This window comes from Engystomops pustulosus, unplaced genomic scaffold (genome assembly GCF_040894005.1).
Source record: "Engystomops pustulosus unplaced genomic scaffold, aEngPut4.maternal MAT_SCAFFOLD_97, whole genome shotgun sequence".
In the NCBI taxonomy this organism is placed as follows: domain Eukaryota; kingdom Metazoa; phylum Chordata; class Amphibia; order Anura; family Leptodactylidae; genus Engystomops; species Engystomops pustulosus.
Window position 1 is genome coordinate 370,727 of NW_027284981.1, and position 27,785 is coordinate 398,511.

General features: G+C 53.7%; 1 protein-coding gene across 2 annotated transcripts; it reads right to left on the reverse strand.

Annotated features, from left to right (window-relative positions):
* On the reverse strand, window positions 1-27,785 carry CFAP119 (cilia and flagella associated protein 119). 2 transcript variants are annotated; one of them, XM_072131582.1, is made up of 9 exons: window positions 27,519-27,785; window positions 23,109-23,140; window positions 21,859-21,939; window positions 21,624-21,787; window positions 15,896-15,966; window positions 15,708-15,824; window positions 3,992-4,061; window positions 314-361; window positions 1-233 (listed from the first exon to the last, which is right to left on the reverse strand). In XM_072131582.1, the coding sequence occupies exons 1-9, from the start codon at window positions 27,567-27,569 to the stop codon at window positions 223-225; spliced, it is 645 nt and encodes a 214-aa protein (XP_071987683.1). In that variant the 5' UTR covers window positions 27,570-27,785; the 3' UTR covers window positions 1-222. The 2 variants fall into 2 exon arrangements, with proteins under 2 accessions (XP_071987683.1, XP_071987684.1); XM_072131583.1 differs by having other exon boundaries at window positions 4-233; window positions 21,859-21,924; window positions 27,519-27,775.

Consider the following 27,785-nt stretch of genomic DNA (forward strand, 5'->3'; position numbering starts at 1 on the left):
CTGGCTGCCCAGGAGGGGGGGGGGGGGAATTGCTGCTTCCCCTGCAGGATAGAGAGAGAAAGACAAAATAAGAAGTAAAAGCGGCAGGAGAGGGGATGAGGCGGGTTTATTTGCGCTGCTTCCGGCTCTCGGTCGGTTCAGGGCTGGTTGTTCTCTGCTTTTCTTGTCCCTTCACATTTTGTAACGTGGTCTTTAGGTCTTGTATCCTGCCACGTTCAAGGGTCACGACCTCCCTGAGGGTAGGAGCAGAACCAATAAGCAACAGGAAGAGGGCGAAGCGCCTCAAACCTTGAGCAGAAGGGACTCGTCCTACCTTGTGCATGGAGGCCGCCATCTGCCCCAGACGCCTCATCCTCTCCAGCTGAAAGTCACAAACTATACACGTCACAAGGGTGCAAGAGGCGAGCCTTGTCCTGCCCTGTGTGGCCTCACTGCCCCCTACCCTCCGTCCTGCCCCACGTGGCCTCACTGCCCCCTACCCTCCGTCCTGCCCCGCGTAGCCTCACTGCCCCCTACCCTCCGTCCTGCCCCGCGTAGCCTCACTGCTCCCTACCCTCCGTGTCCTGCCCCCCACACCCTGTCCTACCCTCTGCCCCCTACCCTCCGTCCTGCCCCGCGTGGCCTCACTGCCCCCTACCCTCCGTCCTGCCCCGCCCCGCGTGGCCTCACTGCCCCCTACCCTCCGTGTCCTGCCCCGCGTGGCCTCACTGCCCCCTACCCTCCGTGTCCTGCCCCGCGTGGCCTCACTGCCCCCTACCCTCCGTGTCCTGCCCCCACACCCTGTCCTACCCTCTGCCCCCTACACTCCGTCCTGCCCCGCGTGGCCTCACTGCCCCCTACCCTCCGTCCTGCCCCGCGTGGCCTCACTGCCCCCTACCCTCCGTGTCCTGCCCCGCGTGGCCTCACTGCCCCCTACCCTCCGTGTCCTGCCCCGCGTGGCCTCACTGCCCCCTACCCTCCGTGTCCTGCCCCCACACCCTGTCCTACCCTCTGCCCCCTACACTCCGTCCTGCCCCACGTGGCCTCACTGCCCCCTACCCTCCGTCCTGCCCCGCGTGGCCTCACTGCCCCCTACCCTCCGTGTCCTGCCCCGCGTGGCCTCACTGCCCCCTACGCTCTGTCCTGCCCCCTATCCCCTCACTACCTGGTACCCCCCTAATACTTAGTGATACCCCAGTGGTGCCTCAGTACCTGGTGCCCCCTAATACTTAGTGATACCCCAGTGGTGCCTCAGTACCTGGTACCCCCTAATACTTAGTGATACCCCAGTGGTGCCTCAGTACCTGGTACCCCCTAATACTTAGTGATACCCCAGTGGTGCCTCAGTACCTGGTACCCCCTAATACTTAGTGATACCCTAGTGGTGCCTCAGTACCTGGTACCCCCTAATACTTAGTGATACCCTAGTGGTGCCTCAGTACCTGGTACCCCCTAATACTTGGTGATACCCCAGTGGTGCCTCAGTACCTGGTACCCCCTAATACTTAGTGATACCCCAGTGGTGCCTCAGTACCTGGTACCCCATAATACTTAGTGATACCCCAGTGGTGCCTCAGTACCTGGTACCCCCTAATACTTAGTGATACCCCAGTGGTGCCTCAGTACCTGGTACCCCCTAATACTTAGTGATACCCCAGTGGTGCCTCAGTACCTGGTACCCCATAATACTTAGTGATACCCCAGTGGTGCCTCAGTACCTGGTACCCCCTAATACTTAGTGATACCCCAGTGGTGCCTCAGTACCTGGTACCCCCTAATACTTAGTGATACCCCAGTGGTGCCTCAGTACCTGGTACCCCCTAATACTTAGTGATACCCCAGTGGTGCCTCAGTACCTGGTACCCCCTAATACTTAGTGATACCCCAGTGGTGCCTCAGTACCTGGTACCCCCTAATACTTGGTGATACCCCAGTGGTGCCTCAGTACCTGGTACCCCCTAATACTTGGTGATACCCCAGTGGTGCCTCAGTACCTGGTACCCCCTAATACTTGGTGATACCCCAGTGGTGCCTCAGTACCTGGTACCCCCTAATACTTGGTGATACCCCAGTGGTGCCTCAGTACCTGGTACCCCCTAATACTTGGTGATACCCCAGTGGTGCCTCAGTACCTGGTACCCCCTAATACTTAGTAATACCCCAGTGGTGCCTCAGTACCTGGTGCCCCCTAATACTTAGTGATACCCCAGTGGTGCCTCAGTACCTGGTGCCCCCTAATACTTAGTGATACCCCAGTGGTGCCTCAGTATCTGGTACCCCCTAATACTTAGTGATACCCCAGTGGCGCCTCAGTACCTGGTACCCCCTAATACTTAGTGATACCCCAGTGGTGCCTCAGTACCTGGTACCCCCTAATACTTAGTGATACCCCAGTGGTGCCTCAGTACCTGGTACCCCCTAATACTTAGTGATACCCCAGTGGTGCCTCAGTACCTGGTACCCCCTAATACTTAGTGATACCCCAGTGGTGCCTCAGTACCTGGTACCCCCTAATACTTAGTGATACCCCAGTGGTGCCTCAGTACCTGGTACCCCCTAATACTTAGTGATACCCCAGTGGTGCCTCAGTACCTGGTGCCCCCTAATACTTAGTGATACCCCAGTGGTGCCTCAGTACCTCCCCCTAATACTTAGTGATACCCCAGTGGTGCCTCAGTACCTCCCCCTAATACTTAGTGATACCCCAGTGGTGCCTCAGTACCTGGTACCCCCTAATACTTGGTGATACCTCAGTGGTGCCTCAGTACCTGGTACCCCCTAATACTTGGTGATACCCCAGTGGTGCCTCAGTACCTGGTACCCCATAATACTTAGTGATACCCCAGTGGTGCCTCAGTACCTGGTGCCCCCTAATACTTAGTGATACCCCAGTGGTGCCTCAGTACCTGGTACCCCCTAATACTTAGTGATACCCCAGTGGTGCCTCAGTACCTGGTGCCCCCTAATACTTAGTGATACCCCTGTGGTGCCTCAGTACCTGGTGCCCCCTAATACTTAGTGATACCCCAGTGGTGCCTCAGTACCTGGTGCCCCCTAATACTTAGTGATACCCCAGTGGTGCCTCAGTACCTGGTACCCCCTAATACTTAGTGATACCCCAGTGGTGCCTCAGTACCTGGTGCCCCCTAATACTTAGTGATCCCCCTGTGGTGCCTCAGTACCTGGTACCCCCTAATACTTGGTGATACCCCAGTGGTGCCTCAGTACCTGGTACCCCCTAATACTTGGTGATACCCCAGTGGTGCCTCAGTACCTGGTACCCCCTAATACTTGGTGATACCCCAGTGGTGCCTCAGTACCTGGTACCCCCTAATACTTGGTGATACCCCAGTGGTGCCTCAGTACCTGGTACCCCCTAATACTTGGTGATACCCCAGTGGTGCCTCAGTACCTGGTACCCCCTAATACTTAGTGATACCCCAGTGGTGCCTCAGTACCTGGTGCCCCCTAATACTTAGTGATACCCCAGTGGTGCCTCAGTACCTGGTGCCCCCTAATACTTAGTGATACCCCAGTGGTGCCTCAGTATCTGGTACCCCCTAATACTTAGTGATACCCCAGTGGCGCCTCAGTACCTGGTACCCCCTAATACTTAGTGATACCCCAGTGGTGCCTCAGTACCTGGTACCCCCTAATACTTAGTGATACCCCAGTGGTGCCTCAGTACCTGGTACCCCCTAATACTTAGTGATACCCCAGTGGTGCCTCAGTACCTGGTACCCCCTAATACTTAGTGATACCCCAGTGGTGCCTCAGTACCTGGTACCCCCTAATACTTAGTGATACCCCAGTGGTGCCTCAGAACCTGGTGCCCCCTAATACTTAGTGATACCCCAGTGGTGCCTCAGTACCTGGTACCCCCTAATACTTAGTGATACCCCAGTGGTGCCTCAGTACCTGGTGCCCCCTAATACTTGGTGATACCCCAGTGGTGCCTCAGTACCTCCCCCCTGATACTTAGTGATACCCCAGTGCCCACAGACATCTGCACCTTCGTTACTTGTCTTCGCTTCCTCTGGGTCGTAGATTTCATTGTAAAAGATTAAGAAATCTAATTTCACCTGAAATTTAAATAAAACCTGTGATAAGAGGCGATGGGATAAGTAGGGATCACAGGGGGACAGCGATGGGATAAGTAGGGATCACAGGTGGACAGCGATGGGATAAGTAGGGATCACAGGAGGACAGCGATGGGATAAGTAGGGATCACAGGTGGACAGCGATGGGATAAGTAGGGATCACAGGTGGACAGTGAGGGGATAAGTAGGGATCACAGGAGGACAGCGAGGGGATAAGTAGGGATCACAGGGGGACAGCGATGGGATAAGTAGGGATCACAGGGGGACAGCGACGCTAGCCCCTGGGCCCCCACCAAATGTGGCCGATTCGGCTCCGGGCTCCCTGGGCCGAATCCCGCCGATGTGCCCTGAATCAGTCATTGACAGAGTGAAGGAACCTGCTCTGCCATAGACGATCAAATGTAAATAAAGATGGCGGCACAGCATGCTGTATATAGTGATTGCTGGGGGAGCTGTATATAGTGATTGCTGGGTGAGCTGTATATAGTGATTGCTGGGGGAGCTGTATATAGTGATTGCTGGGGGAGCTGTATATAGTGATTGCTGGAAGAGCTGTGTATAGTGATTGCTGGGGGAGCTGTATATAGTGATTGCTGGGGAAGCTGTATATAGTGATTGCTGGGGGAGCTGTATATAGTGATTGCTGGGTGAGCTGTATATAGTGATTGCTGGGGGAGCTGTATACAGTGGTTGCTGGGGGAGCTGTATATAGTGATTGCTGGAAGAGCTGTGTATAGTGATTGCTGGGGGAGCTGTATATAGTGATTGCTGGGGAAGCTGTATATAGTGATTGCTGGGGGAGCTGTATATAGTGATTGCTGGGTGAGCTGTATATAGTGATTGCTGGGGGAGCTGTATACAGTGGTTGCTGGGGGAGCTGTATATAGTGGTTGCTGGGGGAGCTGTATATAGTGATTGCTGGGGGAGCTGTATATAGTGATTGCTGGGGGAGCTGTATATAGTGATTGCTGGGGGAGCTGTATATAGTGATTGCTGGGGGGAGCTGTATATAGTGATTGCTGGGGAAGCTGTATATAGTGATTGCTGGGTGAGCTGTATATAGTGATTGCTGGGGGAGCTGTTTATAGTGATTGCTGGGGGAGCTGTATACAGTGATTGCTGGGGAGCTGTATATAGTGATTGCTGGGTGAGCTGTATATAAGGATTGCTGGGGGGAGCTGTATATAGTGATTGCTGGGGGGAGCTGTATATAGTGATTGCTGGGGGAGCTGTATATAGTGATTGCTGGGGGAGCTGTATATAGTGATTGCTGGGGGGGCTGTATATAGTGACTGCTGGGGGAGCTGTATATAGTGATTGCTGGGGGGCTGTATATAGTGATTGCTGGGGGGGGCTGTATATAGTGATTGCTGGGGGAGCTGTATATAGTGATTGCTGGGGGGCTGTATATAGTGACTGCTGGGGGAGCTGTATATAGTGATTGCTGGGGGAGCTGTATATAGTGATTGCTGGGGGAGCTGTATATAGTGATTGCTGGGGAGCTGTATATAGTGATTGCTGGGGAGCTGTATATAGTGATTGCTGGGGAGCTGTATATAGTGATTGCTGGGGAGCTGTATATAGTGATTGCTGGGGGAGCTGTATATAGTGATTGCTGGGGGAGCTGTATATAGTGATTGCTGGGGGAGCTGTATATAGTGATTGCTGGGGGAGCTGTATATAGTGATTGCAGGGGGAGCTGTATATAGTGATTGCAGGGGGAGCTGTATATAGTGATTGCAGGGGGAGCTGTATATAGTGATTGCTGGGGGAGCTGTATACAGTGATTGCTGGGGGCGCTGTATACAGTGATTGCTGGGGAGATGTATACAGTGATTGCTGGGGGAGCTGTATACAGTGATTGCTGGGGGAGCTGTATACAGTGATTGCTGGGGGAGCTGTATATAGTGATTGCTGGGGGAGCTGTATATAGTGATTACTGGGGGAGCTGTATATAGTGATTGCTGGGGGAGCTGTATACAGTGATTGCTAGGGGCTGTATATAGTGATTACTTGGGGAGCTGTATATAGTGATTGCTGGGGGAGCTGTATATAGTGATTGCTGGGGGAGCTGTATACAGTGATTGCTGGGGGAGCTGTATATAGTGATTGCTGGGGGAGCTGTATATAGTGATTGCTGGGGGAGCTGTACATAGTGATTGCTGGGGGAGCTGTATATAGTGATTGCTGGGGGAGCTGTATATAGTGATTGCTGGGGGGGCTGTATATAGTGATTGCTGGGGGAGCTGTATATAGTGATTGCTGGGGGAGCTGTACATAGTGATTGCTGGGGGAGCTGTATATAGTGATTGCTGGGGGAGCTGTATATAGTGATTGCTGGGGGGGCTGTATATAGTGATTGCTGGGGAGCTGTACATAGTGATTGCTGGGGGAGCTGTATATAGTGATTGCTGGGGGAGCTGTATATAGTGATTGCTGGGGGGGCTGTATATAGTGATTGCTGGGGAGCTGTATATAGTGATTGCTGGGGGGGCTGTATATAGTGATTGCTGGGGGGGCTGTATATAGTGATTGCTGGGGGGAGCTGTATATATTGATTGCTGGGGGAGCTGTATATAGTGATTACTGGGGGAGCTGTATATAGTGATGTCTGGGGGCTGTATATAGTGATTACTAGGGGAGCTGTATATAGTGATTGCTGGGGGAGCTGTATATAGTTATTGCTGGGGGAGCTGTATATAGTGATTGCTGGGGGAGCTGTACATAGTGATTGCTGGGGGAGCTGTATATAGTGATTGCTGGGGGGGCTGTATATAGTGATTGCTGGGGGAGCTGTATATAGTGATTGCTGGGGAGCTGTATATAGTTATTGCTGGGGGAGCTGTATATACTGATTGCTGGGGGAGCTGTATATAGTGATTGCTGGGGAAGCTGTATATAGTGATTGCTGGGGAGCTGTATATAGTGATTGCTGGGGGAGCTGTATATAGTGATTACTGGGGAGCTGTATACAGTGATTGCTGGGGAAGCTCTATATAGTGATTGCTGGGGAGCTGTATATAGTGATTGCTGGGGGAGCTGTATATAGTGATTACTGGGGAGCTGTATATAGTGATTGCTGGGGGGAGCTGTATATAGTGATTGCTGGGGGGGCTGTATATAGTGATGTCTGGGGGGGCTGTATATAGTGATGTCTGGGGGCTGTATACAGTGATTACTGGGGGAGCTGTATATAGTGATTGCTGGGGGAGCTGTATATAGTGATTGCTGGGGGAGCTGTATATAGTAATTGCTGGGAGAGCTGTATATAGTGATTGCTGGGAGAGCTGTATATAGTGATTGCTGGGAGAGCTGTATATAGTGATTGCTGGGGAAGCTGTATATAGTGATTGCTGGGGGAGCTGTATATAGTGATTGCTGGGTGAGCTGTATATAGTGATTGCTGGGGGAGCTGTATACAGTGGTTGCTGGGGGAGCTGTATATAGTGATTGCTGGAAGAGCTGTGTATAGTGATTGCTGGGGGAGCTGTATATAGTGATTGCTGGGGAAGCTGTATATAGTGATTGCTGGGGGAGCTGTATATAGTGATTGCTGGGTGAGCTGTATATAGTGATTGCTGGGGGAGCTGTATACAGTGGTTGCTGGGGGAGCTGTATATAGTGGTTGCTGGGGGAGCTGTATATAGTGATTGCTGGGGGAGCTGTATATAGTGATTGCTGGGGGAGCTGTATATAGTGATTGCTGGGGGAGCTGTATATAGTGATTGCTGGGGGGAGCTGTATATAGTGATTGCTGGGGAAGCTGTATATAGTGATTGCTGGGTGAGCTGTATATAGTGATTGCTGGGGGAGCTGTTTATAGTGATTGCTGGGGGAGCTGTATACAGTGATTGCTGGGGAGCTGTATATAGTGATTGCTGGGTGAGCTGTATATAAGGATTGCTGGGGGGAGCTGTATATAGTGATTGCTGGGGGGAGCTGTATATAGTGATTGCTGGGGGAGCTGTATATAGTGATTGCTGGGGGAGCTGTATATAGTGATTGCTGGGGGGGCTGTATATAGTGACTGCTGGGGGAGCTGTATATAGTGATTGCTGGGGGGCTGTATATAGTGATTGCTGGGGGGGGCTGTATATAGTGATTGCTGGGGGAGCTGTATATAGTGATTGCTGGGGGGCTGTATATAGTGACTGCTGGGGGAGCTGTATATAGTGATTGCTGGGGGAGCTGTATATAGTGATTGCTGGGGGAGCTGTATATAGTGATTGCTGGGGAGCTGTATATAGTGATTGCTGGGGAGCTGTATATAGTGATTGCTGGGGAGCTGTATATAGTGATTGCTGGGGAGCTGTATATAGTGATTGCTGGGGGAGCTGTATATAGTGATTGCTGGGGGAGCTGTATATAGTGATTGCTGGGGGAGCTGTATATAGTGATTGCTGGGGGAGCTGTATATAGTGATTGCAGGGGGAGCTGTATATAGTGATTGCAGGGGGAGCTGTATATAGTGATTGCAGGGGGAGCTGTATATAGTGATTGCTGGGGGAGCTGTATACAGTGATTGCTGGGGGCGCTGTATACAGTGATTGCTGGGGAGATGTATACAGTGATTGCTGGGGGAGCTGTATACAGTGATTGCTGGGGGAGCTGTATACAGTGATTGCTGGGGGAGCTGTATATAGTGATTGCTGGGGGAGCTGTATATAGTGATTACTGGGGGAGCTGTATATAGTGATTGCTGGGGGAGCTGTATACAGTGATTGCTAGGGGCTGTATATAGTGATTACTTGGGGAGCTGTATATAGTGATTGCTGGGGGAGCTGTATATAGTGATTGCTGGGGGAGCTGTATACAGTGATTGCTGGGGGAGCTGTATATAGTGATTGCTGGGGGAGCTGTATATAGTGATTGCTGGGGGAGCTGTACATAGTGATTGCTGGGGGAGCTGTATATAGTGATTGCTGGGGGAGCTGTATATAGTGATTGCTGGGGGGGCTGTATATAGTGATTGCTGGGGGAGCTGTATATAGTGATTGCTGGGGGAGCTGTACATAGTGATTGCTGGGGGAGCTGTATATAGTGATTGCTGGGGGAGCTGTATATAGTGATTGCTGGGGGGGCTGTATATAGTGATTGCTGGGGAGCTGTACATAGTGATTGCTGGGGGAGCTGTATATAGTGATTGCTGGGGGAGCTGTATATAGTGATTGCTGGGGGGGCTGTATATAGTGATTGCTGGGGAGCTGTATATAGTGATTGCTGGGGGGGCTGTATATAGTGATTGCTGGGGGGGCTGTATATAGTGATTGCTGGGGGGAGCTGTATATATTGATTGCTGGGGGAGCTGTATATAGTGATTACTGGGGGAGCTGTATATAGTGATGTCTGGGGGCTGTATATAGTGATTACTAGGGGAGCTGTATATAGTGATTGCTGGGGGAGCTGTATATAGTTATTGCTGGGGGAGCTGTATATAGTGATTGCTGGGGGAGCTGTACATAGTGATTGCTGGGGGAGCTGTATATAGTGATTGCTGGGGGGGCTGTATATAGTGATTGCTGGGGGAGCTGTATATAGTGATTGCTGGGGAGCTGTATATAGTTATTGCTGGGGGAGCTGTATATACTGATTGCTGGGGGAGCTGTATATAGTGATTGCTGGGGAAGCTGTATATAGTGATTGCTGGGGAGCTGTATATAGTGATTGCTGGGGGAGCTGTATATAGTGATTACTGGGGAGCTGTATACAGTGATTGCTGGGGAAGCTCTATATAGTGATTGCTGGGGAGCTGTATATAGTGATTGCTGGGGGAGCTGTATATAGTGATTACTGGGGAGCTGTATATAGTGATTGCTGGGGGGAGCTGTATATAGTGATTGCTGGGGGGGCTGTATATAGTGATGTCTGGGGGGGCTGTATATAGTGATGTCTGGGGGCTGTATACAGTGATTACTGGGGGAGCTGTATATAGTGATTGCTGGGGGAGCTGTATATAGTGATTGCTGGGGGAGCTGTATATAGTAATTGCTGGGAGAGCTGTATATAGTGATTGCTGGGAGAGCTGTATATAGTGATTGCTGGGGAAGCTGTATATAGTGATTGCTGGGGGAGCTGTATACAGTGATTGCTGGGGGAGCTGTATATAGTGATTGCTGGGGGAGCTGTATACAGTGATTGCTGGGGAGCTGTATATAGTGAATACTGGGGGAGCTGTATATAGTGAATACTGGGGGAGCTGTATATAGTGATTGCTGGGGGAGCTGTATATAGTGATGGCTGGGGGAGTTGTATATAGTGATTACTGGGGAGCTGTATATAGTGATGGCTGGGGGAGCTGTATATAGTGATTGCTGAGGGAGCTGTATATAGTGATTGCTGGGGGAGCTGTATATAGTGAATACTGGGGGAGCTGTATATAGTGATTGCTGGTGGAGCTGTATATAGTGATTGCTGGGGGAGCTGTATATAGTGAATACTGGGGGAGCTGTATATAGTGATTGCTGGGGGAGCTGTATATAGTGATGGCTGGGGGAGTTGTATATAGTGATTACTGGGGAGCTGTATATAGTGATGGCTGGGGGAGCTGTATATAGTGATTGCTGAGGGAGCTGTATATAGTGATTGCTGGGGGAGCTGTATATAGTGATTGCTGGGTGAGCTGTATATAGTGATTGCTGGGTGAGCTGTATATAGTGATTGCTGGGGGAGCTGTATATAGTGATGGCTGGGGGAGCTGTATATAGTGATTGCTGGGGGAGCTGTATATAGTGATTGCTGGGGGAGCTGTATATAGTGATTGCTGGGGGAGCTGTACATAGTGATTGCTGGGGGAGCTGTATACAGTGATTGCTGGGGGAGCTGTATATAGTGATTGCTGGGGGAGCTGTATATAGTGATTGCTGGTGGAGCTGTATATAGTGATTGCTGAGTGGCTGTATATAGTGATTGCTGGGGGAGCTGTATATAGTGATTGCTGGGGGAGCTGTATATAGTGATTGCTGGGGGAGCTGTATATAGTGATTGCTGGGGGAGCTGTATACAGTGATTACTGGGGGAGCTGTGTATAGTGATTGCTGGGGGAGCTGTATATAGTGATTGCTGAGGGAGCTGTATATAGTGATTGCTAGGGTGTGTATATAGTGATTGCTGGGAGAGCTGTATATAATAATTACTGGGGGAGCTGTATATAGTGATTGCTGGGGAGCTGTATACAGTGATTGCTGGGGGAGCTGTATACAGTGATTGCTGGGGGGCTGTATATAGTGATTGCTGGGGGAGCTGTATACAGTGATTGCTGGGGGAGCTGTATATAGTGATTGCTGGGGGAGCTGTATATAGTGATTGCTGGGGGAGCTGTATATAGTGATTGCTGGGGGAGCTGTATACAGTGATTGCTGGGGGAGCTGTATACAGTGATTGCTGGGGGAGCTGTATACAGTGATTACTGGGGGAGCTGTATATAGTGATTGCTGGGGGAGCTGTATATAGTGATTGCTGAGGGAGCTGTATATAGTGATTGCTAGGGTGTGTATATAGTGATTGCTGGGAGAGCTGTATATAATAATTACTGGAGGAGCTGTATATAGTGATTGCTGGGTGGCTGTATATAGTGATTGCTGGGGGAGCTGTATATAGTGATTGCTGGGGGAGCTGTATACAGTGATTACTGGGGGAGCTGTATATAGTGATTGCTGGGGGAGCTGTATATAGTGATTGCTGAGGGAGCTGTATATAGTGATTGCTAGGGTGTGTATATAGTGATTGCTGGGAGAGCTGTATATAATAATTACTGGAGGAGCTGTATATAGTGATTGCTGGGTGGCTGTATATAGTGATTGCTGGGGGAGCTGTATATAGTGATTGCTGGGGGAGCTGTATACAGTGATTACTGGGGGAGCTGTATATAGTGATTGCTGGGGGAGCTGTATACAGTGATTGCTGGGGGAGCTGTATATAGTGATTGCTGGGGGAGCTGTATATAGTGATTGCTAGGGTGTGTATATAGTGATTGCTGGGAGAGCTGTATATAATAATTACTGGGGGAGCTGTATATAGTGATTGCTGGGTGGCTGTATATAGTGATTGCTGGGGAGCTGTATACAGTGATTACTGGGGGAGCTGTATATAGTGATTACTGGGGGAGCTGTATATAGTGATTGCTGGGTGGCTGTATATAGTGATTGCTGGGGGAGCTGTGTACAGTGTTTGTTGGGGTGGCTGTGTATAATGATTGCTGGGGGAGCTGTATATAGTGATTGCTGGGGGCTGAATATAGTGATTGCTGGGGAGCTGTATACAGTGATTGCTGGGGAGATGTATATAGTGATTGCTGGGGGAGCTGTATATAGTGATTGCTGGGGGAGCTGTATACAGTGATTGCTGGGGAGCTGTATATAGTGATTGCTGGGGGAGCTGTATATAGTGATTGCTGGGGGCTGAATATAGTGATTGCTGGGGAGCTGTATATAGTGATTGCTGGGGGAGCTGTATATAGTGATTGCTGGGGGAGCTGTATATAGTGATTGCTGGGGAGCTGTATATAGTGATTGCTGGGGGAGCTGTATACAGTGATTGCTGGGGGAGCTGTATATAGTGATTGCTGGGGGAGCTGTATATAGTGATTGCTGGGGGAGCTGTATACAGTGATTGCTGGGGGGCTGTATTGTCAGGGTCGTAATCGACAATTAACCGGTCCAGTCAGTCACCTCCAAATTAGATAGAGCAAGTGTGCACGATTTCAAGATAAAATCTGAGATAAGATTATTCAGGTTTTAATCTTAAGCAAGCTCCGCACTCTAGCTTTCATGACAGCAAGATTGCCTTTATTTCCGTGTTTGTAGCTTTTATACAGAAGAGAGAAAGGTGTGGTTATGTGTCATGCAGCATCATAGTGGGCAAGGGTTAAGCAAATGTGTCTAGCATCCGATGTGCCCTGGTTGGTCAGTTCCCGTATCTGGACAGATAATGTCCTGGGCATTGAGTTTCGATATGAGGGATGAAGCCTTCTTGGAATCAGGAATGTTGTTCTCTTCCTGGATATAAGGTGTTGGCTGTGTGGATGCCGGCGCCATCTTAAGTAACATATCTGAGCATATTGCTGAGGAGGAAAAACTTTAGTATTTGCCAGCTATATAAAAGTATAAAAATATAAAAATATAAAACTAGAAGCTCATATACAAATATTCCCCTTCATGTACAAAACTATAAAACTATAAAGCTCATGTATAGATATTCCCCTTCACAGTATATAGTGATTGCTGGGGGAGCTGTATATAGTGATTGCTGGGGGAGCTGTATATAGTGATTGCTGGGGAGCTGTACATAGTGATTGCTGGGGGAGCTGTATATAGTGATTGCTGGGGGAGCTGTATATAGTGATTGCTGGGGGAGCTGTATATAGTGATTGCTGGGGGAGCTGTATATAGTGATTGCTGGGGGAGCTGTATATAGTGATTGCTGAGGGAGCTGTATATAGTGATTGCTGGGAGAGCTGTATATAGTGATTGCTGGGGGAGCTGTATATAGTGATTGCTGGGGGAGCTGTATATAGTGATTGCTGAGGGAGCTGTATATAGTGATTGCTGAGGGAGCTGTATATAGTGATTGCTGGGAGAGCTGTATATAATAATTACTGGGGGAGCTGTATATAGTGATTGCTGGGGAGCTGTATACAGTGGTTGCTGGGGGAGCTGTATACAGTGATGTCTGGGGAGCTGTATATAGTGATTGCTAGGGGAGCTGTATATAGTGATTGCTGGGGGAGCTGTATATAGTGATTGCTGGGGGAGCTGTATATAGTGATTGCTGGGGGAGCTGTATACAGTGATTACTGGGGGAGCTGTATATAGTGATTGCTGGGGGAACTGTATATAGTGATTGCTGGGGGAGCTGTATATAGTGATTGCTGGGGGAGCTGTATATAGTGATTGCTGGGGAGCTGTATATAGTGATTACTGGGGGAGCTGTATATAGTGATTGCTGGGGGAGCTGTATATAGTGATTGCTGGGGGAGCTGTATATAGTGATTACTTGGGGAGCTGTATATAGTGACTACTGGGGGAGCTGTATATAGTGATTGCTGGTGGAGCTGTATATAGTGATTGCTAGGGGCTGTATATATAGTGATTGCTGGGGGAGCTGTATATAGTGATTGCTGGGGGAGCTGTATATAGTGATTGCTGGTGGAGCTGTATATAGTGATTACTTGGGGAGCTGTATATAGTTATTGCTGGGGGAGCTGTATATAGTGATTGCTGGGGGAGCTGTATATAGTGATTGCTGGTGGAGCTGTATATAGTGATTGCTGGGGGAGTTGTATATAGTGATTGCTGGGGAGCTGTATATAGTGATTGCTGGGGAAGCTGTATATAGTGATTGCTGGGGGGGCTGTATATAGTGATTGCTGGGGGGGCTGTATATAGTGATTGCTGGGGGAGCTGTATATAGTGATTGCTGGGGGAGCTGTATATAGTGATTGCTGGGGGAGCTGTATATAGGGATTGCTGGGGGAGCTGTATATAGTGATTGCTGGGGAGCTGTATATAGTGATTGCTGGGGGAGCTGTATATAGTGATTGCTGGTGGAGCTGTATATAGTGATTGCTGGGGGAGCTGTATATAGGGATTGCTGGGGGAGCTGTATATAGTGATTGCTGGGGAGCTGTATATAGTGATTGCTGGGGAGCTGTATATAGTGATTGCTGGGGGAGCTGTATATAGTGATTGCTGGTGGAGCTGTATATAGTGATTACTGGGGGAGCTGTATATAGTGATTGCTGGGGGGAGCTGTATATAGTGATTGCTGGGGGAGCTGTATATAGTGATTGCTGGGGGAGTTGTATATAGTGATTGCTGGGGAGCTGTATATAGTGATTGCTGGGGGAGCTGTATATAGTGATTGCTGGGGGAGCTGTATATAGTGATTGCTGGTGGAGCTGTATATAGTGATTGCTGGGGAAGCTGTATATAGTGATTGCTGGGGAGCTGTATATAGTGACTGCTGGGGGAGCTGTATATAGTGATTGCTGGGGGAGTTGTATATAGTGATTGCTGGGGAGCTGTATATAGGGATTGCTGGGGAGCTGTATATAGTTATTGCTGGTGGAGCTGTATATAGTGATTGCTGGTGGAGCTGTATATAGTGATTGCTGGAGGAGCTGTATATAGTGATTGCTGGGGGAGCTGTATATAGTGATTGCTGGGGAAGCTGTATATAGTGATTGCTGGGGGAGCTGTATATAGTGATTGCTGGGGGAGCTGTATATAGTGATTGCTGGGGGAGCTGTATATAGTGATTGCTGGGGAGCTGTATACAGTGATTGCTGGGGGAGCTGTATACAGTGATTGCTGGGGGAGCTGTATATAGTGATTGCTGGGGGAGCTGTATATAGTTATTGCTGGGGGGGGCTGTATATAGTTATTGCTGGAGGAGCTGTATATAGTGATTGCTAGGGGCTGTATATAGTGATTGCTGGGTGGCTGTATATAGTTATTGCTGGGGGAGCTGTATATAGTGATTGCTGTTCCCTGTCTGGACTACATTCAATAATATTATTATAACACATTCAATGGGGGCCCCCACTATGTTTTACGCCCAGGGGTCCCCACCAACCTCGATCCGGCCCTGGTCATCTGCTGCACTTTTCCTCGCGTGGCTCCTGGTACTTACCTGTGGAGTAAAGATGTATTTATAGAGCTTAAAATGATGGAAAAACGTCTTCACAAAATAATCGGAAACGCTGGCGAGTTGTTGTGGGGAGAAGAGGCCGATGCTGAACGGGGGGCGCTGAAACGAGAAAGAGAGAACATTGATGCACAGAAGACACAACAGCAGGCCGGGCGGCAGTCACTACTTACCTGCACAGCGTGGCGAAGGAGCACGTCCTGGAAGTGACGGTAACACTCGTCTGCACGGCCCAGGGGTGACCCTACACAGAGAGACACCAGGGGTGAGGGTGCTGCACTGCCCAGGGGTGACCCTACACAGAGAGACACCAGGGGTGAGGGTGCTGCACGGCCCAGGGGTGAGGGTGCTGCACGGCCCAGGGGTGAGGGTGCTGCACGGCCCAGGGGTGAGGGTGCTGCACGGCCCAGGGGTGAGGGTGCTGAACGGCCCAGGGGTGACCCTACACAGAGAGACACCAGGGGTGAGGGTGCTGCACGGCCCAGGGGTGACCCTACACAGAGAGACACCAAGGGTGAGGGTGCTGCACGGCCCAGGGGTGACCCTACACAGAGAGACACCAGGGGTGAGAGTGCTGCACGGACCAGGGGTGACCCTACACAGAGAGACACCAAGGGTGAGGGTGCTGCACGGCCCAGGGGTGACCCTACACAGAGAGACACCAAGGGTGAGGGTGCTGCACGGCCCAGGGGTGACCCTACACAGAGAGACACCAAGGGTGAGGGTGCTGCACGGCCCAGGGGTGACCCTACACAGAGAGACACCAAGGGTGAGGGTGCTGCACGGCCCAGGGGTGAGGGTGAGGGTGCTGCACGACCCAGGGGTGAGGGTGCTGCACGGCCCAGGGGTGAGGGTGCTGCACGGCCCAGGGGTGAGGGTGCTGCACGGCCCAGGGGTGACCCTACACAGAGAGACACCAAGGGTGAGGGTGCTGCACGGCCCAGGGGTGACCCTACACAGAGAGACACCAGGGGTGAGGGTGCTGCACGGCCCAGGGGTGACCTAACACAGGGAGACACCAAGGGTGAGGGTGCTGCACGGCCCAGGGGTGACCCTACACAGAGAGACACCAAGGGTGAGGGTGCTGCACGGCCCAGGGGTGACCCTACACAGAGAGACACCAGGGGTGAGGGTGCTGCACGGCCCAGGGGTGACCCTACACAGAGAGACACCAGGGGTGAGGGTGCTGTACTGCCCAGGAGTGACCCAACACAGAGAGACACCAGGTTTGAGGGTGCTGCATGGCCCAGGGGTGACCCTACACAGAGAGACACCAGGGGTGAGGGTGCTGCACTGCCCAGGGGTGACCCTACACAGAGAGACACCAGGGGTGAGGGTGCTGCACGGCCCAGGGGTGAGGGTGCTGCACGGCCCAGGGGTGACCCTACACAGAGAGACACCAAGGGTGAGGGTGCTGCACGGCCCAGGGGTGACCCTACACAGAGAGACACCAGGGGTGAGGGTGCTGCACGGCCCAGGGGTGACCTAACACAGGGAGACACCAAGGGTGAGGGTGCTGCACGGCCCAGGGGTGACCCTACACAGAGAGACACCAAGGGTGAGGGTGCTGCACGGCCCAGGGGTGACCCTACACAGAGAGACACCAGGGGTGAGGGTGCTGCACGGCCCAGGGGTGACCCTACACAGAGAGACACCAGGGGTGAGGGTGCTGTACTGCCCAGGAGTGACCCAACACAGAGAGACACCAGGTTTGAGGGTGCTGCATGGCCCAGGGGTGACCCTACACAGAGAGACACCAGGGGTGAGGGTGCTGCACTGCCCAGGGGTGACCCTACACAGAGAGACACCAGGGGTGAGGGTGCTGCACGGCCCAGGGGTGAGGGTGCTGCACGGCCCAGGGGTGACCCTATACAGAGAGACACCAAGGGTGAGGGTGCTGCACGGCCCAGGGGTGAGGGTGCTGCACAGCCCAGGGGTGACCCTACACAGAGAGACACCAGGGGTGAGGGTGCTGCACGGCCCAGGGGTGACCCTACACAGAGAGACACCAGGGGTGAGGGTGCTGCACGGCCCAGGGGTGACCCTACACAGAGAGACACCAGGGGTGAGAGTGCTGCACGGACCAGGGGTGACCCTACACAGAGAGACACCAAGGGTGAGGGTGCTGCACGGCCCAGGGGTGACCCTACACAGAGAGACACCAAGGGTGAGGGTGCTGCACGGCCCAGGGGTGACCCTACACAGAGAGACACCAAGGGTGAGGGTGCTGCACGGCCCAGGGGTGACCCTACACAGAGAGACACCAAGGGTGAGGGTGCTGCACGGCCCAGGGGTGAGGGTGCTGCACGACCCAGGGGTGAGGGTGCTGCACGGCCCAGGGGTGAGGGTGCTGCACGGCCCAGGGGTGACCCTACACAGAGAGACACCAAGGGTGAGGGTGCTGCACGGCACAGGGGTGACCCTACACAGAGAGACACCAGGGGTGAGGGTGCTGCACTGCCCAGGGGTGACCTAACACAGGGAGACACCAGGGGTGAGGGTGCTGCACGGCCCAGGGGTGACCCTACACAGAGACACCAGGGGTGAGGGTGCTGCACGGCCCAGGGGTGACCCTACACAGAGAGACACCAGGGGTGAGGGTGCTGCACTGCCCAGGGGTGACCTAACACAGGGAGACACCAGGGGTGAGGGTGCTGCACGGCCCAGGGGTGACCCTACACAGAGAGACACCAAGGGTGAGGGTGCTGCACGGCCCAGGGGTGACCCTACACAGAGAGACACCAGGGGTGAGGGTGCTGCACGGCCCAGGGGTGACCCTACACAGAGAGACACCAGGGGTGAGGGTGCTGCACTGCCCAGGGGTGACCTAACACAGAGAGACACCAGGGGTGAGGGTGCTGCACGGCCCATGGGTGACCCTACACAGAGAGACACCAGGGATGAGGGTGCTGCATGGCCCAGGGGTGACCCTACACAGAGAGACACCAGGGGTGAGGGTGCTGCACGGCCCAGGGGTGACCCTACACAGAGAGACACCAGGGGTGAGGGTGCTGCACTGCCCAGGAGTGACCCAACACAGAGAGACACCAGGGGTGAGGGTGCTGCACTGCCCAGGGGTGACCCTACACAGAGAGACACCAGGGGTGAGGGTGCTGCACGGCCCAGGGGTGACCTAACACAGGGAGACACCAGGGGTGAGGGTGCTGCACTGCCCAGGAGTGACCCAACACAGAGAGACACCAGGGGTGAGGGTGCTGCACTGCCCAGGGGTGACCCTACACAGAGAGACACCAGGGGTGAGGGTGCTGCACGGCCCAGGGGTGAGGGTGCTGCACGGCCCAGGGGTGACCCTATACAGAGAGACACCGGGGGTGAGAGTGCTGCACGGCCCACGGGTGACCCTACACAGAGAGACACCAAGGGTGAGGGTGCTGCACGGCCCAGGGGTGAGGGTGCTGCACGGCCCAGGGGTGACCCTACACAGAGAGACACCAAGGGTGAGGGTGCTGCACGGCCCAGGGGTGACCCTACACAGAGAGACACCAGGGGTGAGGGTGCTGCACGGACCAGGGGTGACCCTACACAGAGAGACACCAGGGGTGAGGGTGCTGCACGGACCAGGGGTGACCCTACACAGAGAGACACCAGGGGTGAGGGTGCTGCACGGACCAGGGGTGACCCTACACAGAGAGACACCAAGGGTGAGGGTGCTGCACGGCCCAGGGGTGACCCTACACAGAGAGACACCAAGGGTGAGGGTGCTGCACGGCCCAGGGGTGACCCTTCACAGAGAGACACCAAGGGTGAGGGTGCTGCACGGCCCAGGGGTGAGGGTGCTGAATGGCCCAGGGGTGACCCTACACAGAGAGACACCAGGGGTGAGGGTGCTGCACGGCCCAGGGGTGACCCTACACAGAGAGACACCAAGGGTGAGGGTGCTGCACGGCCCAGGGGTGACCCTACACAGAGAGACACCAGGGGTGAGAGTGCTGCACGGACCAGGGGTGACCCTACACAGAGAGACACCAAGGGTGAGGGTGCTGCACGGCCCAGGGGTGACCCTACACAGAGAGACACCAAGGGTGAGGGTGCTGCACGGCCCAGGGGTGACCCTACACAGAGAGACACCAAGGGTGAGGGTGCTGCACGGCCCAGGGGTGACCCTACACAGAGAGACACCAAGGGTGAGGGTGCTGCACGGCCCAGGGGTGAGGGTGCTGCACGACCCAGGGGTGAGGGTGCTGCACGACCCAGGGGTGAGGGTGCTGCACGGCCCAGGGGTGAGGGTGCTGCACGGCCCAGGGGTGACCCTACACAGAGAGACACCAAGGGTGAGGGTGCTGCACGGCCCAGGGGTGACCCTACACAGAGAGACACCAGGGGTGAGGGTGCTGCACTGCCCAGGGGTGACCCTACACAGAGAGACACCAACGGTGAGGGTGCTGCACGGCCCAGGGGTGACCCTACACAGAGAGACACCAAGGGTGAGGGTGCTGCACGGCCCAGGGGTGACCCTACACAGAGAGACACCAGGGGTGAGGGTGCTGCACTGCCCAGGGGTGACCTAACACAGGGAGACACCAGGGGTGAGGGTGCTGCACGGCCCAGGGGTGACCCTACACAGAGAGACACCAGGGGTGAGGGTGCTGCACGGCCCAGGGGTGACCCTACACAGAGAGACACCAGGGGTGAGGGTGCTGCACTGCCCAGGGGTGACCTAACACAGGGAGACACCAAGGGTGAGGGTGCTGCACGGCCCAGGGGTGACCCTACACAGAGAGACACCAGGGGTGAGGGTGCTGCACGGCCCAGGGGTGACCCTACACAGAGAGACACCAGGGGTGAGGGTGCTGCACTGCCCAGGGGTGACCTAACACAGGGAGACACCAGGGGTGAGGGTGCTGCACGGCCCAGGGGTGACCCTATACAGAGAGACACCAGGGGTGAGAGTGCTGCACGGCCCAGGGGTGACCCTACACAGAGAGACACCAGGGGTGAGGGTGCTGCACGGCCCAGGGGTGAGGGTACTGCACTGCCCAGGGGTGACCCTATACAGAGAGACACCAGGGGTGAGAGTGCTGCACGGCCCAGGGGTGACCCTACACAGAGAGACACCAGGGGTGAGGGTGCTGCACTGCCCAGGGGTGACCTAACACAGGGAGACACCAGGGGTGAGGGTGCTGCACGGCCCAGGGGTGACCCTACACAGAGAGACACCAGGGGTGAGGGTGCTGCATGGCCCAGGGGTGACCCTACACAGAGAGACACCAGGGGTGAGGGTGCTGCACTGCCCAGGGGTGACCTAACACAGGGAGACACCAGGGGTGAGGGTGCTGCACGGCCCAGGGGTGACCCTACACAGAGAGACACCAGGGGTGAGGGTGCTGCACAGCCCAGGGGTGACCCTACACAGAGAGACACCAGGGGTGAGGGTGCTGCACAGCCCAGGGGTGACCCTACACAGAGAGACACCAGGGGTGAGGGTGCTGCACTGCCCAGGGGTGACCCTACACAGGGAGACACCAGGGGTGAGGGTGCTGCACGGCCCAGGGGTGACCCTACACAGAGAGACACCAGGGGTGAGGGTGCTGCACTGCCGAGGGGTGACCCTACACAGAGAGACACCAGGGGTGAGGGTGCTGCACTGCCCAGGGGTGACCTAACACAGAGAGACACCAGGGGTGAGGGTGCTGCACGGCCCAGGGGTGACCCTACACAGAGAGACACCAGGGGTGAGGGTGCTGCACTGCCGAGGGGTGACCCTACACAGAGAGACACCAGGGGTGAGGGTGCTGTACTGCCCAGGGGTGACCTAACACAGGGAGACACCAGGGGTGAGGGTGCTGTACTGCCCAGGGGTGACCTAACACAGGGAGACACCAGGGGTGAGGGTGCTGCACGGCCGCGCCTTATAACTTTACAACCACATCTGCACCTGACCTAGAGAGGACACCAGCGTCTCCTTCACCACGGACAAGATGCAGGACGTCTGCGCCCTACCGAACCCAGAGTCCCAGCAGAACCGCACAGTGTAGAAGAACAGGTCCAGAAGGGCCCCGGCGCCGGGTGCACTGCTCCCCACATCCAGTATCTGAGATAAAGCTCTGCACAGAGATAACACGTGGTGAGGACTCAGCCTGACAGAGGAGGGAACCTACCTGAGGAGGGAACCTACCTGCACATGTCCTCACGGCTCTGTGTGCGCTCCAGACGCTCCAAGTCACTCACACTCACATCCCTCCTGCAACACCGAAACCTGTGAGTGTCAGCAGAGACAGGGGAAGGAGCAGAGACAGGGGAAGGAGCAGAGACAGGGGAAGGAGCAGAGACAGGGGAAGGGGCAGAGACAGGGGAAGGAGCAGAGACAGGGGAAGGGGCAGAGACAGGGGAAGGAGCAGAGACAGGGGAAGGAGCAGAGACAGGGGAAGGGGCAGAGACAGGGGAAGGAGCAGAGACAGAAGAAGGAGCAGAGACAGAAGAAGGAGCAGAGACAGAAGAAGGAGCACAGACAGAAGAAGGAGCACAGACAGGAAGAAGCAGCACAGACAGGAAGAAGCAGCACAGACAGGAAGAAGCACAGGAGCAGAGACAGGGGAAAGAGCACAGGAGCAGAGACAGGGGAAAGAGCACAGGAGCAGAGACAGGGGAAGGAGCAGAGACAGGGGAAGGAGCACAGACAGGGGAAGGAGCACAGACAGAAGAAGGAGCACAGACAGGAAGAAGCAGCACAGACAGGAAGAAGCAGCACAGACAGGAAGAAGCAGCACAGACAGGAAGAAGCAGCACAGACAGGAAGAAGCAGCACAGACAGGAAGAAGGAGGACGGCAGTAGGGACAGGGAAGGAGGACAGGAGGAGGGCAGTAGGGACAGGGAAGGAGGACAGGAGGACGGCAGTAGGGACAGGGAAGGAGGAGGGCAGTAGGGACAGGGAAGGAGGACGGCAGTAGGGACAGGGAAGGAGGACAGGAGGACGGCAGTAGGGACAGGGAAGGAGGACAGGAGGAGGGCAGTAGGGACAGGGAAGGAGGACAGTAGGAGGGCAGTAGGGACAGGGAAGGAGGACAGGAGGACGGCAGTAGGGACAGGGAAGGAGGACAGGAGGAGGGCAGTAGGGACAGGGGAAGGAGGACGGCAGTAGGGACAGGGAAGGAGGACAGGAGGAGGGCAGTAGGGACAGGGGAAGGAGGATGGCAGTAGGGACAGGGAAGGAGGACAGGAGGAGGGCAGTAGGGACAGGGAAGGAGGACAGGAGGAGGGCAGTAGGGACAGGGAAGGAGGACGGCAGTAGGGACAGGGAAGGAGGACGGCAGTAGGGACAGGGAAGGAGGACGGCAGTAGGGACAGGGAAGGAGGACAGGAGGACGGCAGTAGGGACAGGGAAGGAGGACAGGAGGAGGGCAGTAGGGATCGGGTATTTTTCTTACCATAGACAGACTTGTGATTTTTTAATCTTTACCTGGAAGAGAATCAGACATTACACCTGAGACACGGGAGGGTTAGTGCGGGGGCAGAGATGGAGAACACGTAACAGCCTGAAAATATACAATGTCCACATTTTTATCTTTTTGCCAATGAGATGAAATCCAGATGTCGCTCCATTCCGTATAGATGAGAAATGTCACAGGGAAAAGGACGGGACCCATGAAAGAGCCGCAAGGTCCTGACACCGGCCGAAATCTGTCAGTAACTGCAATGCAATCAGCTGATAGGTGACCCCCATCTCCCTCCTGCAGTGATAGGTGACCCCCATCTCCCTCCTGCAGTGATAGGTGACCCCCATCTCCCTCCTGCAGTGATAGGTGACCCCCATCTCCCTCCTGCAGTGATAGGTGACCCCCATCTCCCTCCTGCAGTGATAGGTGACCCCCATCTCCCTCCTGCAGTGATAGGTGACCCCCATCTCCCCTCCTGCAGTGATAGGTGACTCCCATCTCCCTCCTGCAGTGATAGGTGACCCCCATCTCCCCTCCTGCAGTGATAGGTGACCCCCATCTCCCCTCCTGCAGTGATAGGTGACCCCCATCTCCCTCCTGCAGTGATAGGTGACCCCCATCTCCCTCCTGCAGTGATAGGTGACCCCCATCTCCCTCCTGCAGTGATAGGTGACCCCCATCTCCCTCCTGCAGTGATAGGTGACCCCCATCTCCCTCCTGCAGTGATAGGTGACTCCCATCTCCCTCCTGCAGTGATAGGTGACCCCCATCTCCCTCCTGCAGTGATAGGTGACCCCCATCTCCCCTCCTGCAGTGATAGGTGACCCCCATCTCCCCTCCTGCAGTGATAGGTGACCCCCATCTCCCCTCCTGCAGTGATAGGTGACCCCCATCTCCCCTCCTGCAGTGATAGGTGACTCCCATCTCCCCTCCTGCAGTGATAGGTGACTCCCATCTCCCCTCCTGCAGTGATAGGTGACCCCCATCTCCCCTCCTGCAGTGATAGGTGACCCCCATCTCCCCTCCTGCAGTGATAGGTGACCCCCATCTCCCCCTCCTGCAGTGATAGGTGACCCCCATCTCCCTCCTGCAGTGATAGGTGACCCCCATCTCCCTCCTGCAGTGATAGGTGACCCCCATCTCCCCTCCTGCAGTGATAGGTGACCCCCATCTCCCCTCCTGCAGTGATAGGTGACCCCCATCACCCTCCTGCAGTGATAGGTGACTCCCATCTCCCCTCCTGCAGTGATAGGTGACTCCCATCTCCCCTCCTGCAGTGATAGGTGACCCCCATCTCCCCTCCTGCAGTGATAGGTGACCCCCATCTCCCTCCTGCAGTGATAGGTGACCCCCATCTCCCTCCTGCAGTGATAGGTGACCCCCATCTCCCTCCTGCAGTGATAGGTGACCCCCATCTCCCCTCCTGCAGTGATAGGTGACCCCCATCTCCCCCTCCTGCAGTGATAGGTGACCCCCATCTCCCCTCCTGCAGTGATAGGTGACCCCCATCTCCCTCCTGCAGTGATAGGTGACTTCCATCTCCCCTCCTGCAGTGATAGGTGACCCCCATCTCCCTCCTGCAGTGATAGGTGACTCCCATCTCCCCTCCTGCAGTGATAGGTGACCCCCATCTCCCTCCTGCAGTGATAGGTGACCCCCATCCCCCTCCTCCTGCAGTGATAGGTGACCCCCATCTCCCTCCTGCAGTGATAGGTGACCCCCATCTCCCTCCTGCAGTGATAGGTGACTCCCATCTCCCCTCCTGCAGTGATAGGTGACCCCCATCTCCCTCCTGCAGTGATAGGTGACCCCCATCTCCCTCCTGCAGTGATAGGTGACCCCCATCTCCCTCCTGCAGTGATAGGTGACCCCCATCTCCCTCCTGCAGTGATAGGTGACCCCCATCTCCCCTCCTGCAGTGATAGGTGACTCCCATCTCCCTCCTGCAGTGATAGGTGACCCCCATCTCCCCTCCTGCAGTGATAGGTGACATATAGTTTATACTATATAGTTAGGAGCACAGTGTGGACAGGTGGGGGATGTATAGTATATAGTTAGAAGCACAGTGTGGACAGGTGGGGGATGTATAGTATATAGTTAGGAGCACAGTGTGGACAGGTGGGGATGTATAGTATATAGTTAGGAGCGCAGTGTGGACAGGTGGAGGATGTATAGTATATAGTTAGGAGCGCAGTGTGGACAGGTGGAGGATGTATAGTATATAGTTAGGAGCGCAGTGTGGACAGGTGGGGGATGTATAGTATATAGTTAGAAGCACAGTGTGGACAGGTGAAGAAGGCATAGTATATAGTTAGGAGCGCAGTGTGGACAGGTGGGGGATGTATAGTATATAGTTAGGAGCACAGTGTGGACAGGTGAAAGATGTATAGTATATAGTTAGGAGCACAGGGTGGACAGGTGGAGGATGTATAGTATATAGTTAGGAGCACAGTGTGGAGAGGTGAAGAATGTATAGTATATAGTTAGGAGCGCAGTGTGGACAGGTGGAGGATGTATAGTATATAGTTAGGAGCACAGTGTGGACAGGTGGGGATGTATAGTATATAGTTAGGAGCACAGTGTGGAGAGGTGAAGAATGTATAGTATATAGTTAGGAGCGCAGTGTGGACAGGTGGGGGATGTATAGTAAATAGTTAGGAGCACAGTGTGGACAGGTGAAAGATGTATAGTATATAGTTAGGAGCACAGTGTGGACAGGTGGGGATGTATAGTATATAGTTAGGAGCGCAGTGTGGACAGGTGGAGGATGTATAGTATATAGTTAGGAGCACAGTGTGGACAGGTGGGGGATGTATAGTATATAGTTAGGAGCACAGTGTGGACAGGTGGGGGATGTATAGTATATAGTTAGGAGCACAGTGTGGACAGGTGAAGAATGTATAGTATATAGTTAGGAGCGCAGTGTGGACAGGTGGGGATGTATAGTATATAGTTAGGAGCGCAGTGTGGACAGGTGGAGGATGTATAGTATATAGTTAGGAGCACAGTGTGGACAGGTGGGGATGTATAGTATATAGTTAGGAGCACAGTGTGGACAGGTGGGGATGTATAGTATATAGTTAGGAGCACAGTGTGGAGAGGTGAAGAATGTATAGTATATAGTTAGGAGCGCAGTGTGGACAGGTGGGGGATGTATAGTAAATAGTTAGGAGCACAGTGTGGACAGGTGAAAGATGTATAGTATATAGTTAGGAGCACAGTGTGGACAGGTGGGGATGTATAGTATATAGTTAGGAGCGCAGTGTGAACAGGTGGAGGATGTATAGTATATAGTTAGGAGCACAGTGTGGACAGGTGGGGGATGTATAGTATATAGTTAGGAGCACAGTGTGGACAGGTGGGGGATGTATAGTATATAGTTAGGAGCACAGTGTGGACAGGTGAAGAATGTTTAGTATATAGTTAAAAGCGCAGTGTGGACAGGTGGGGGATGTATAGTAAATAGTTAGGAGCACAGTGTGGACAGGTGAAAGATGTATAGTATATAGTTAGGAGCACATTGTGGACAGGTGGGGATGTATAGTATATAGTTAGGAGCGCAGTGTGGACAGGTGGAGGATGTATAGTATATAGTTAGGAGCACAGTGTGGACAGGTGGGGGATGTATAGTATATAGTTAGGAGCACAGTGTGGACAGGTGGGAGATGTATAGTATATAGTTAGGAGCACAGTGTGGACAGGTGAAGAATGTATAGTATATAGTTAGGAGCGCAGTGTGGACAGGTGGGGATGTATAGTATATAGTTAGGAGCGCAGTGTGGACAGGTGGAGGATGTATAGTATATAGTTAGGAGCACAGTGTGGACAGGTGGGGGATGGATAGTATGTAGTTAGGAGCACAGTGTGGACAGGTGGGGGATGTATAGTATATAGTTAGGAGCACAGAGTGGACAGGTGGAGGATGTATAGTATATAGTTAGGAGCACAGTGTGGACAGGTGGGATGTATAGTATATAGTTAGGAGCGCAGTGTGTGGATAGGTGATGGATGTATAGTATATAGTTAGGAGCACAGTGTGGACAGGTGAAAGATGTATAGTATATAGTTAGGAGCACAGTGTGGACAGGTGGGGGATAGATAGTATGTAGTTAGGAGCACAGTGTGGACAGGTGGGGATGTATAGTATATAGTTAGGAGCGCAGTGTGGACAGGTGGGGGATGTATAGTATATAGTTAGGAGCAGAGTGTGGACAGGTGGGGGATGTATAGTATATAGTTAGGAGCGCAGTGTGTGGACAGGTGATGGATGTATAGTATTTAGTTAGGAGCACAGTGTGGACAGGTGGAGGATGTAAAGTATATAGTTAGGAGCACAGTGTGGACAGGTGAAGGATGTTTAGTATATAGTTAGGAGCACAGTGTGGGTAGGTCTTCTCTTACCTTGCTCAGGTCGTCGCTCCCGGATCTCCAGGTTTCCGTCTTGTCCACCATAATGGCGTCTGGTCTCCAGGACAACAGGTAACTATGGGTAACAGCGGCGGGGCGTGGTCACGCGCCGTCAACCAGTAAGCGCCGGGTCTCGTATAAATGACATTCTCGGCGACCAATAAGCGAGACAGCGCGGCCCTGCCCGCAGCTGTGACCCGCCTGTGTGTCACGGCGCATGCGCGAGGAGAGATCACTTCCGGCTGTCGTGAGGAAAGATGG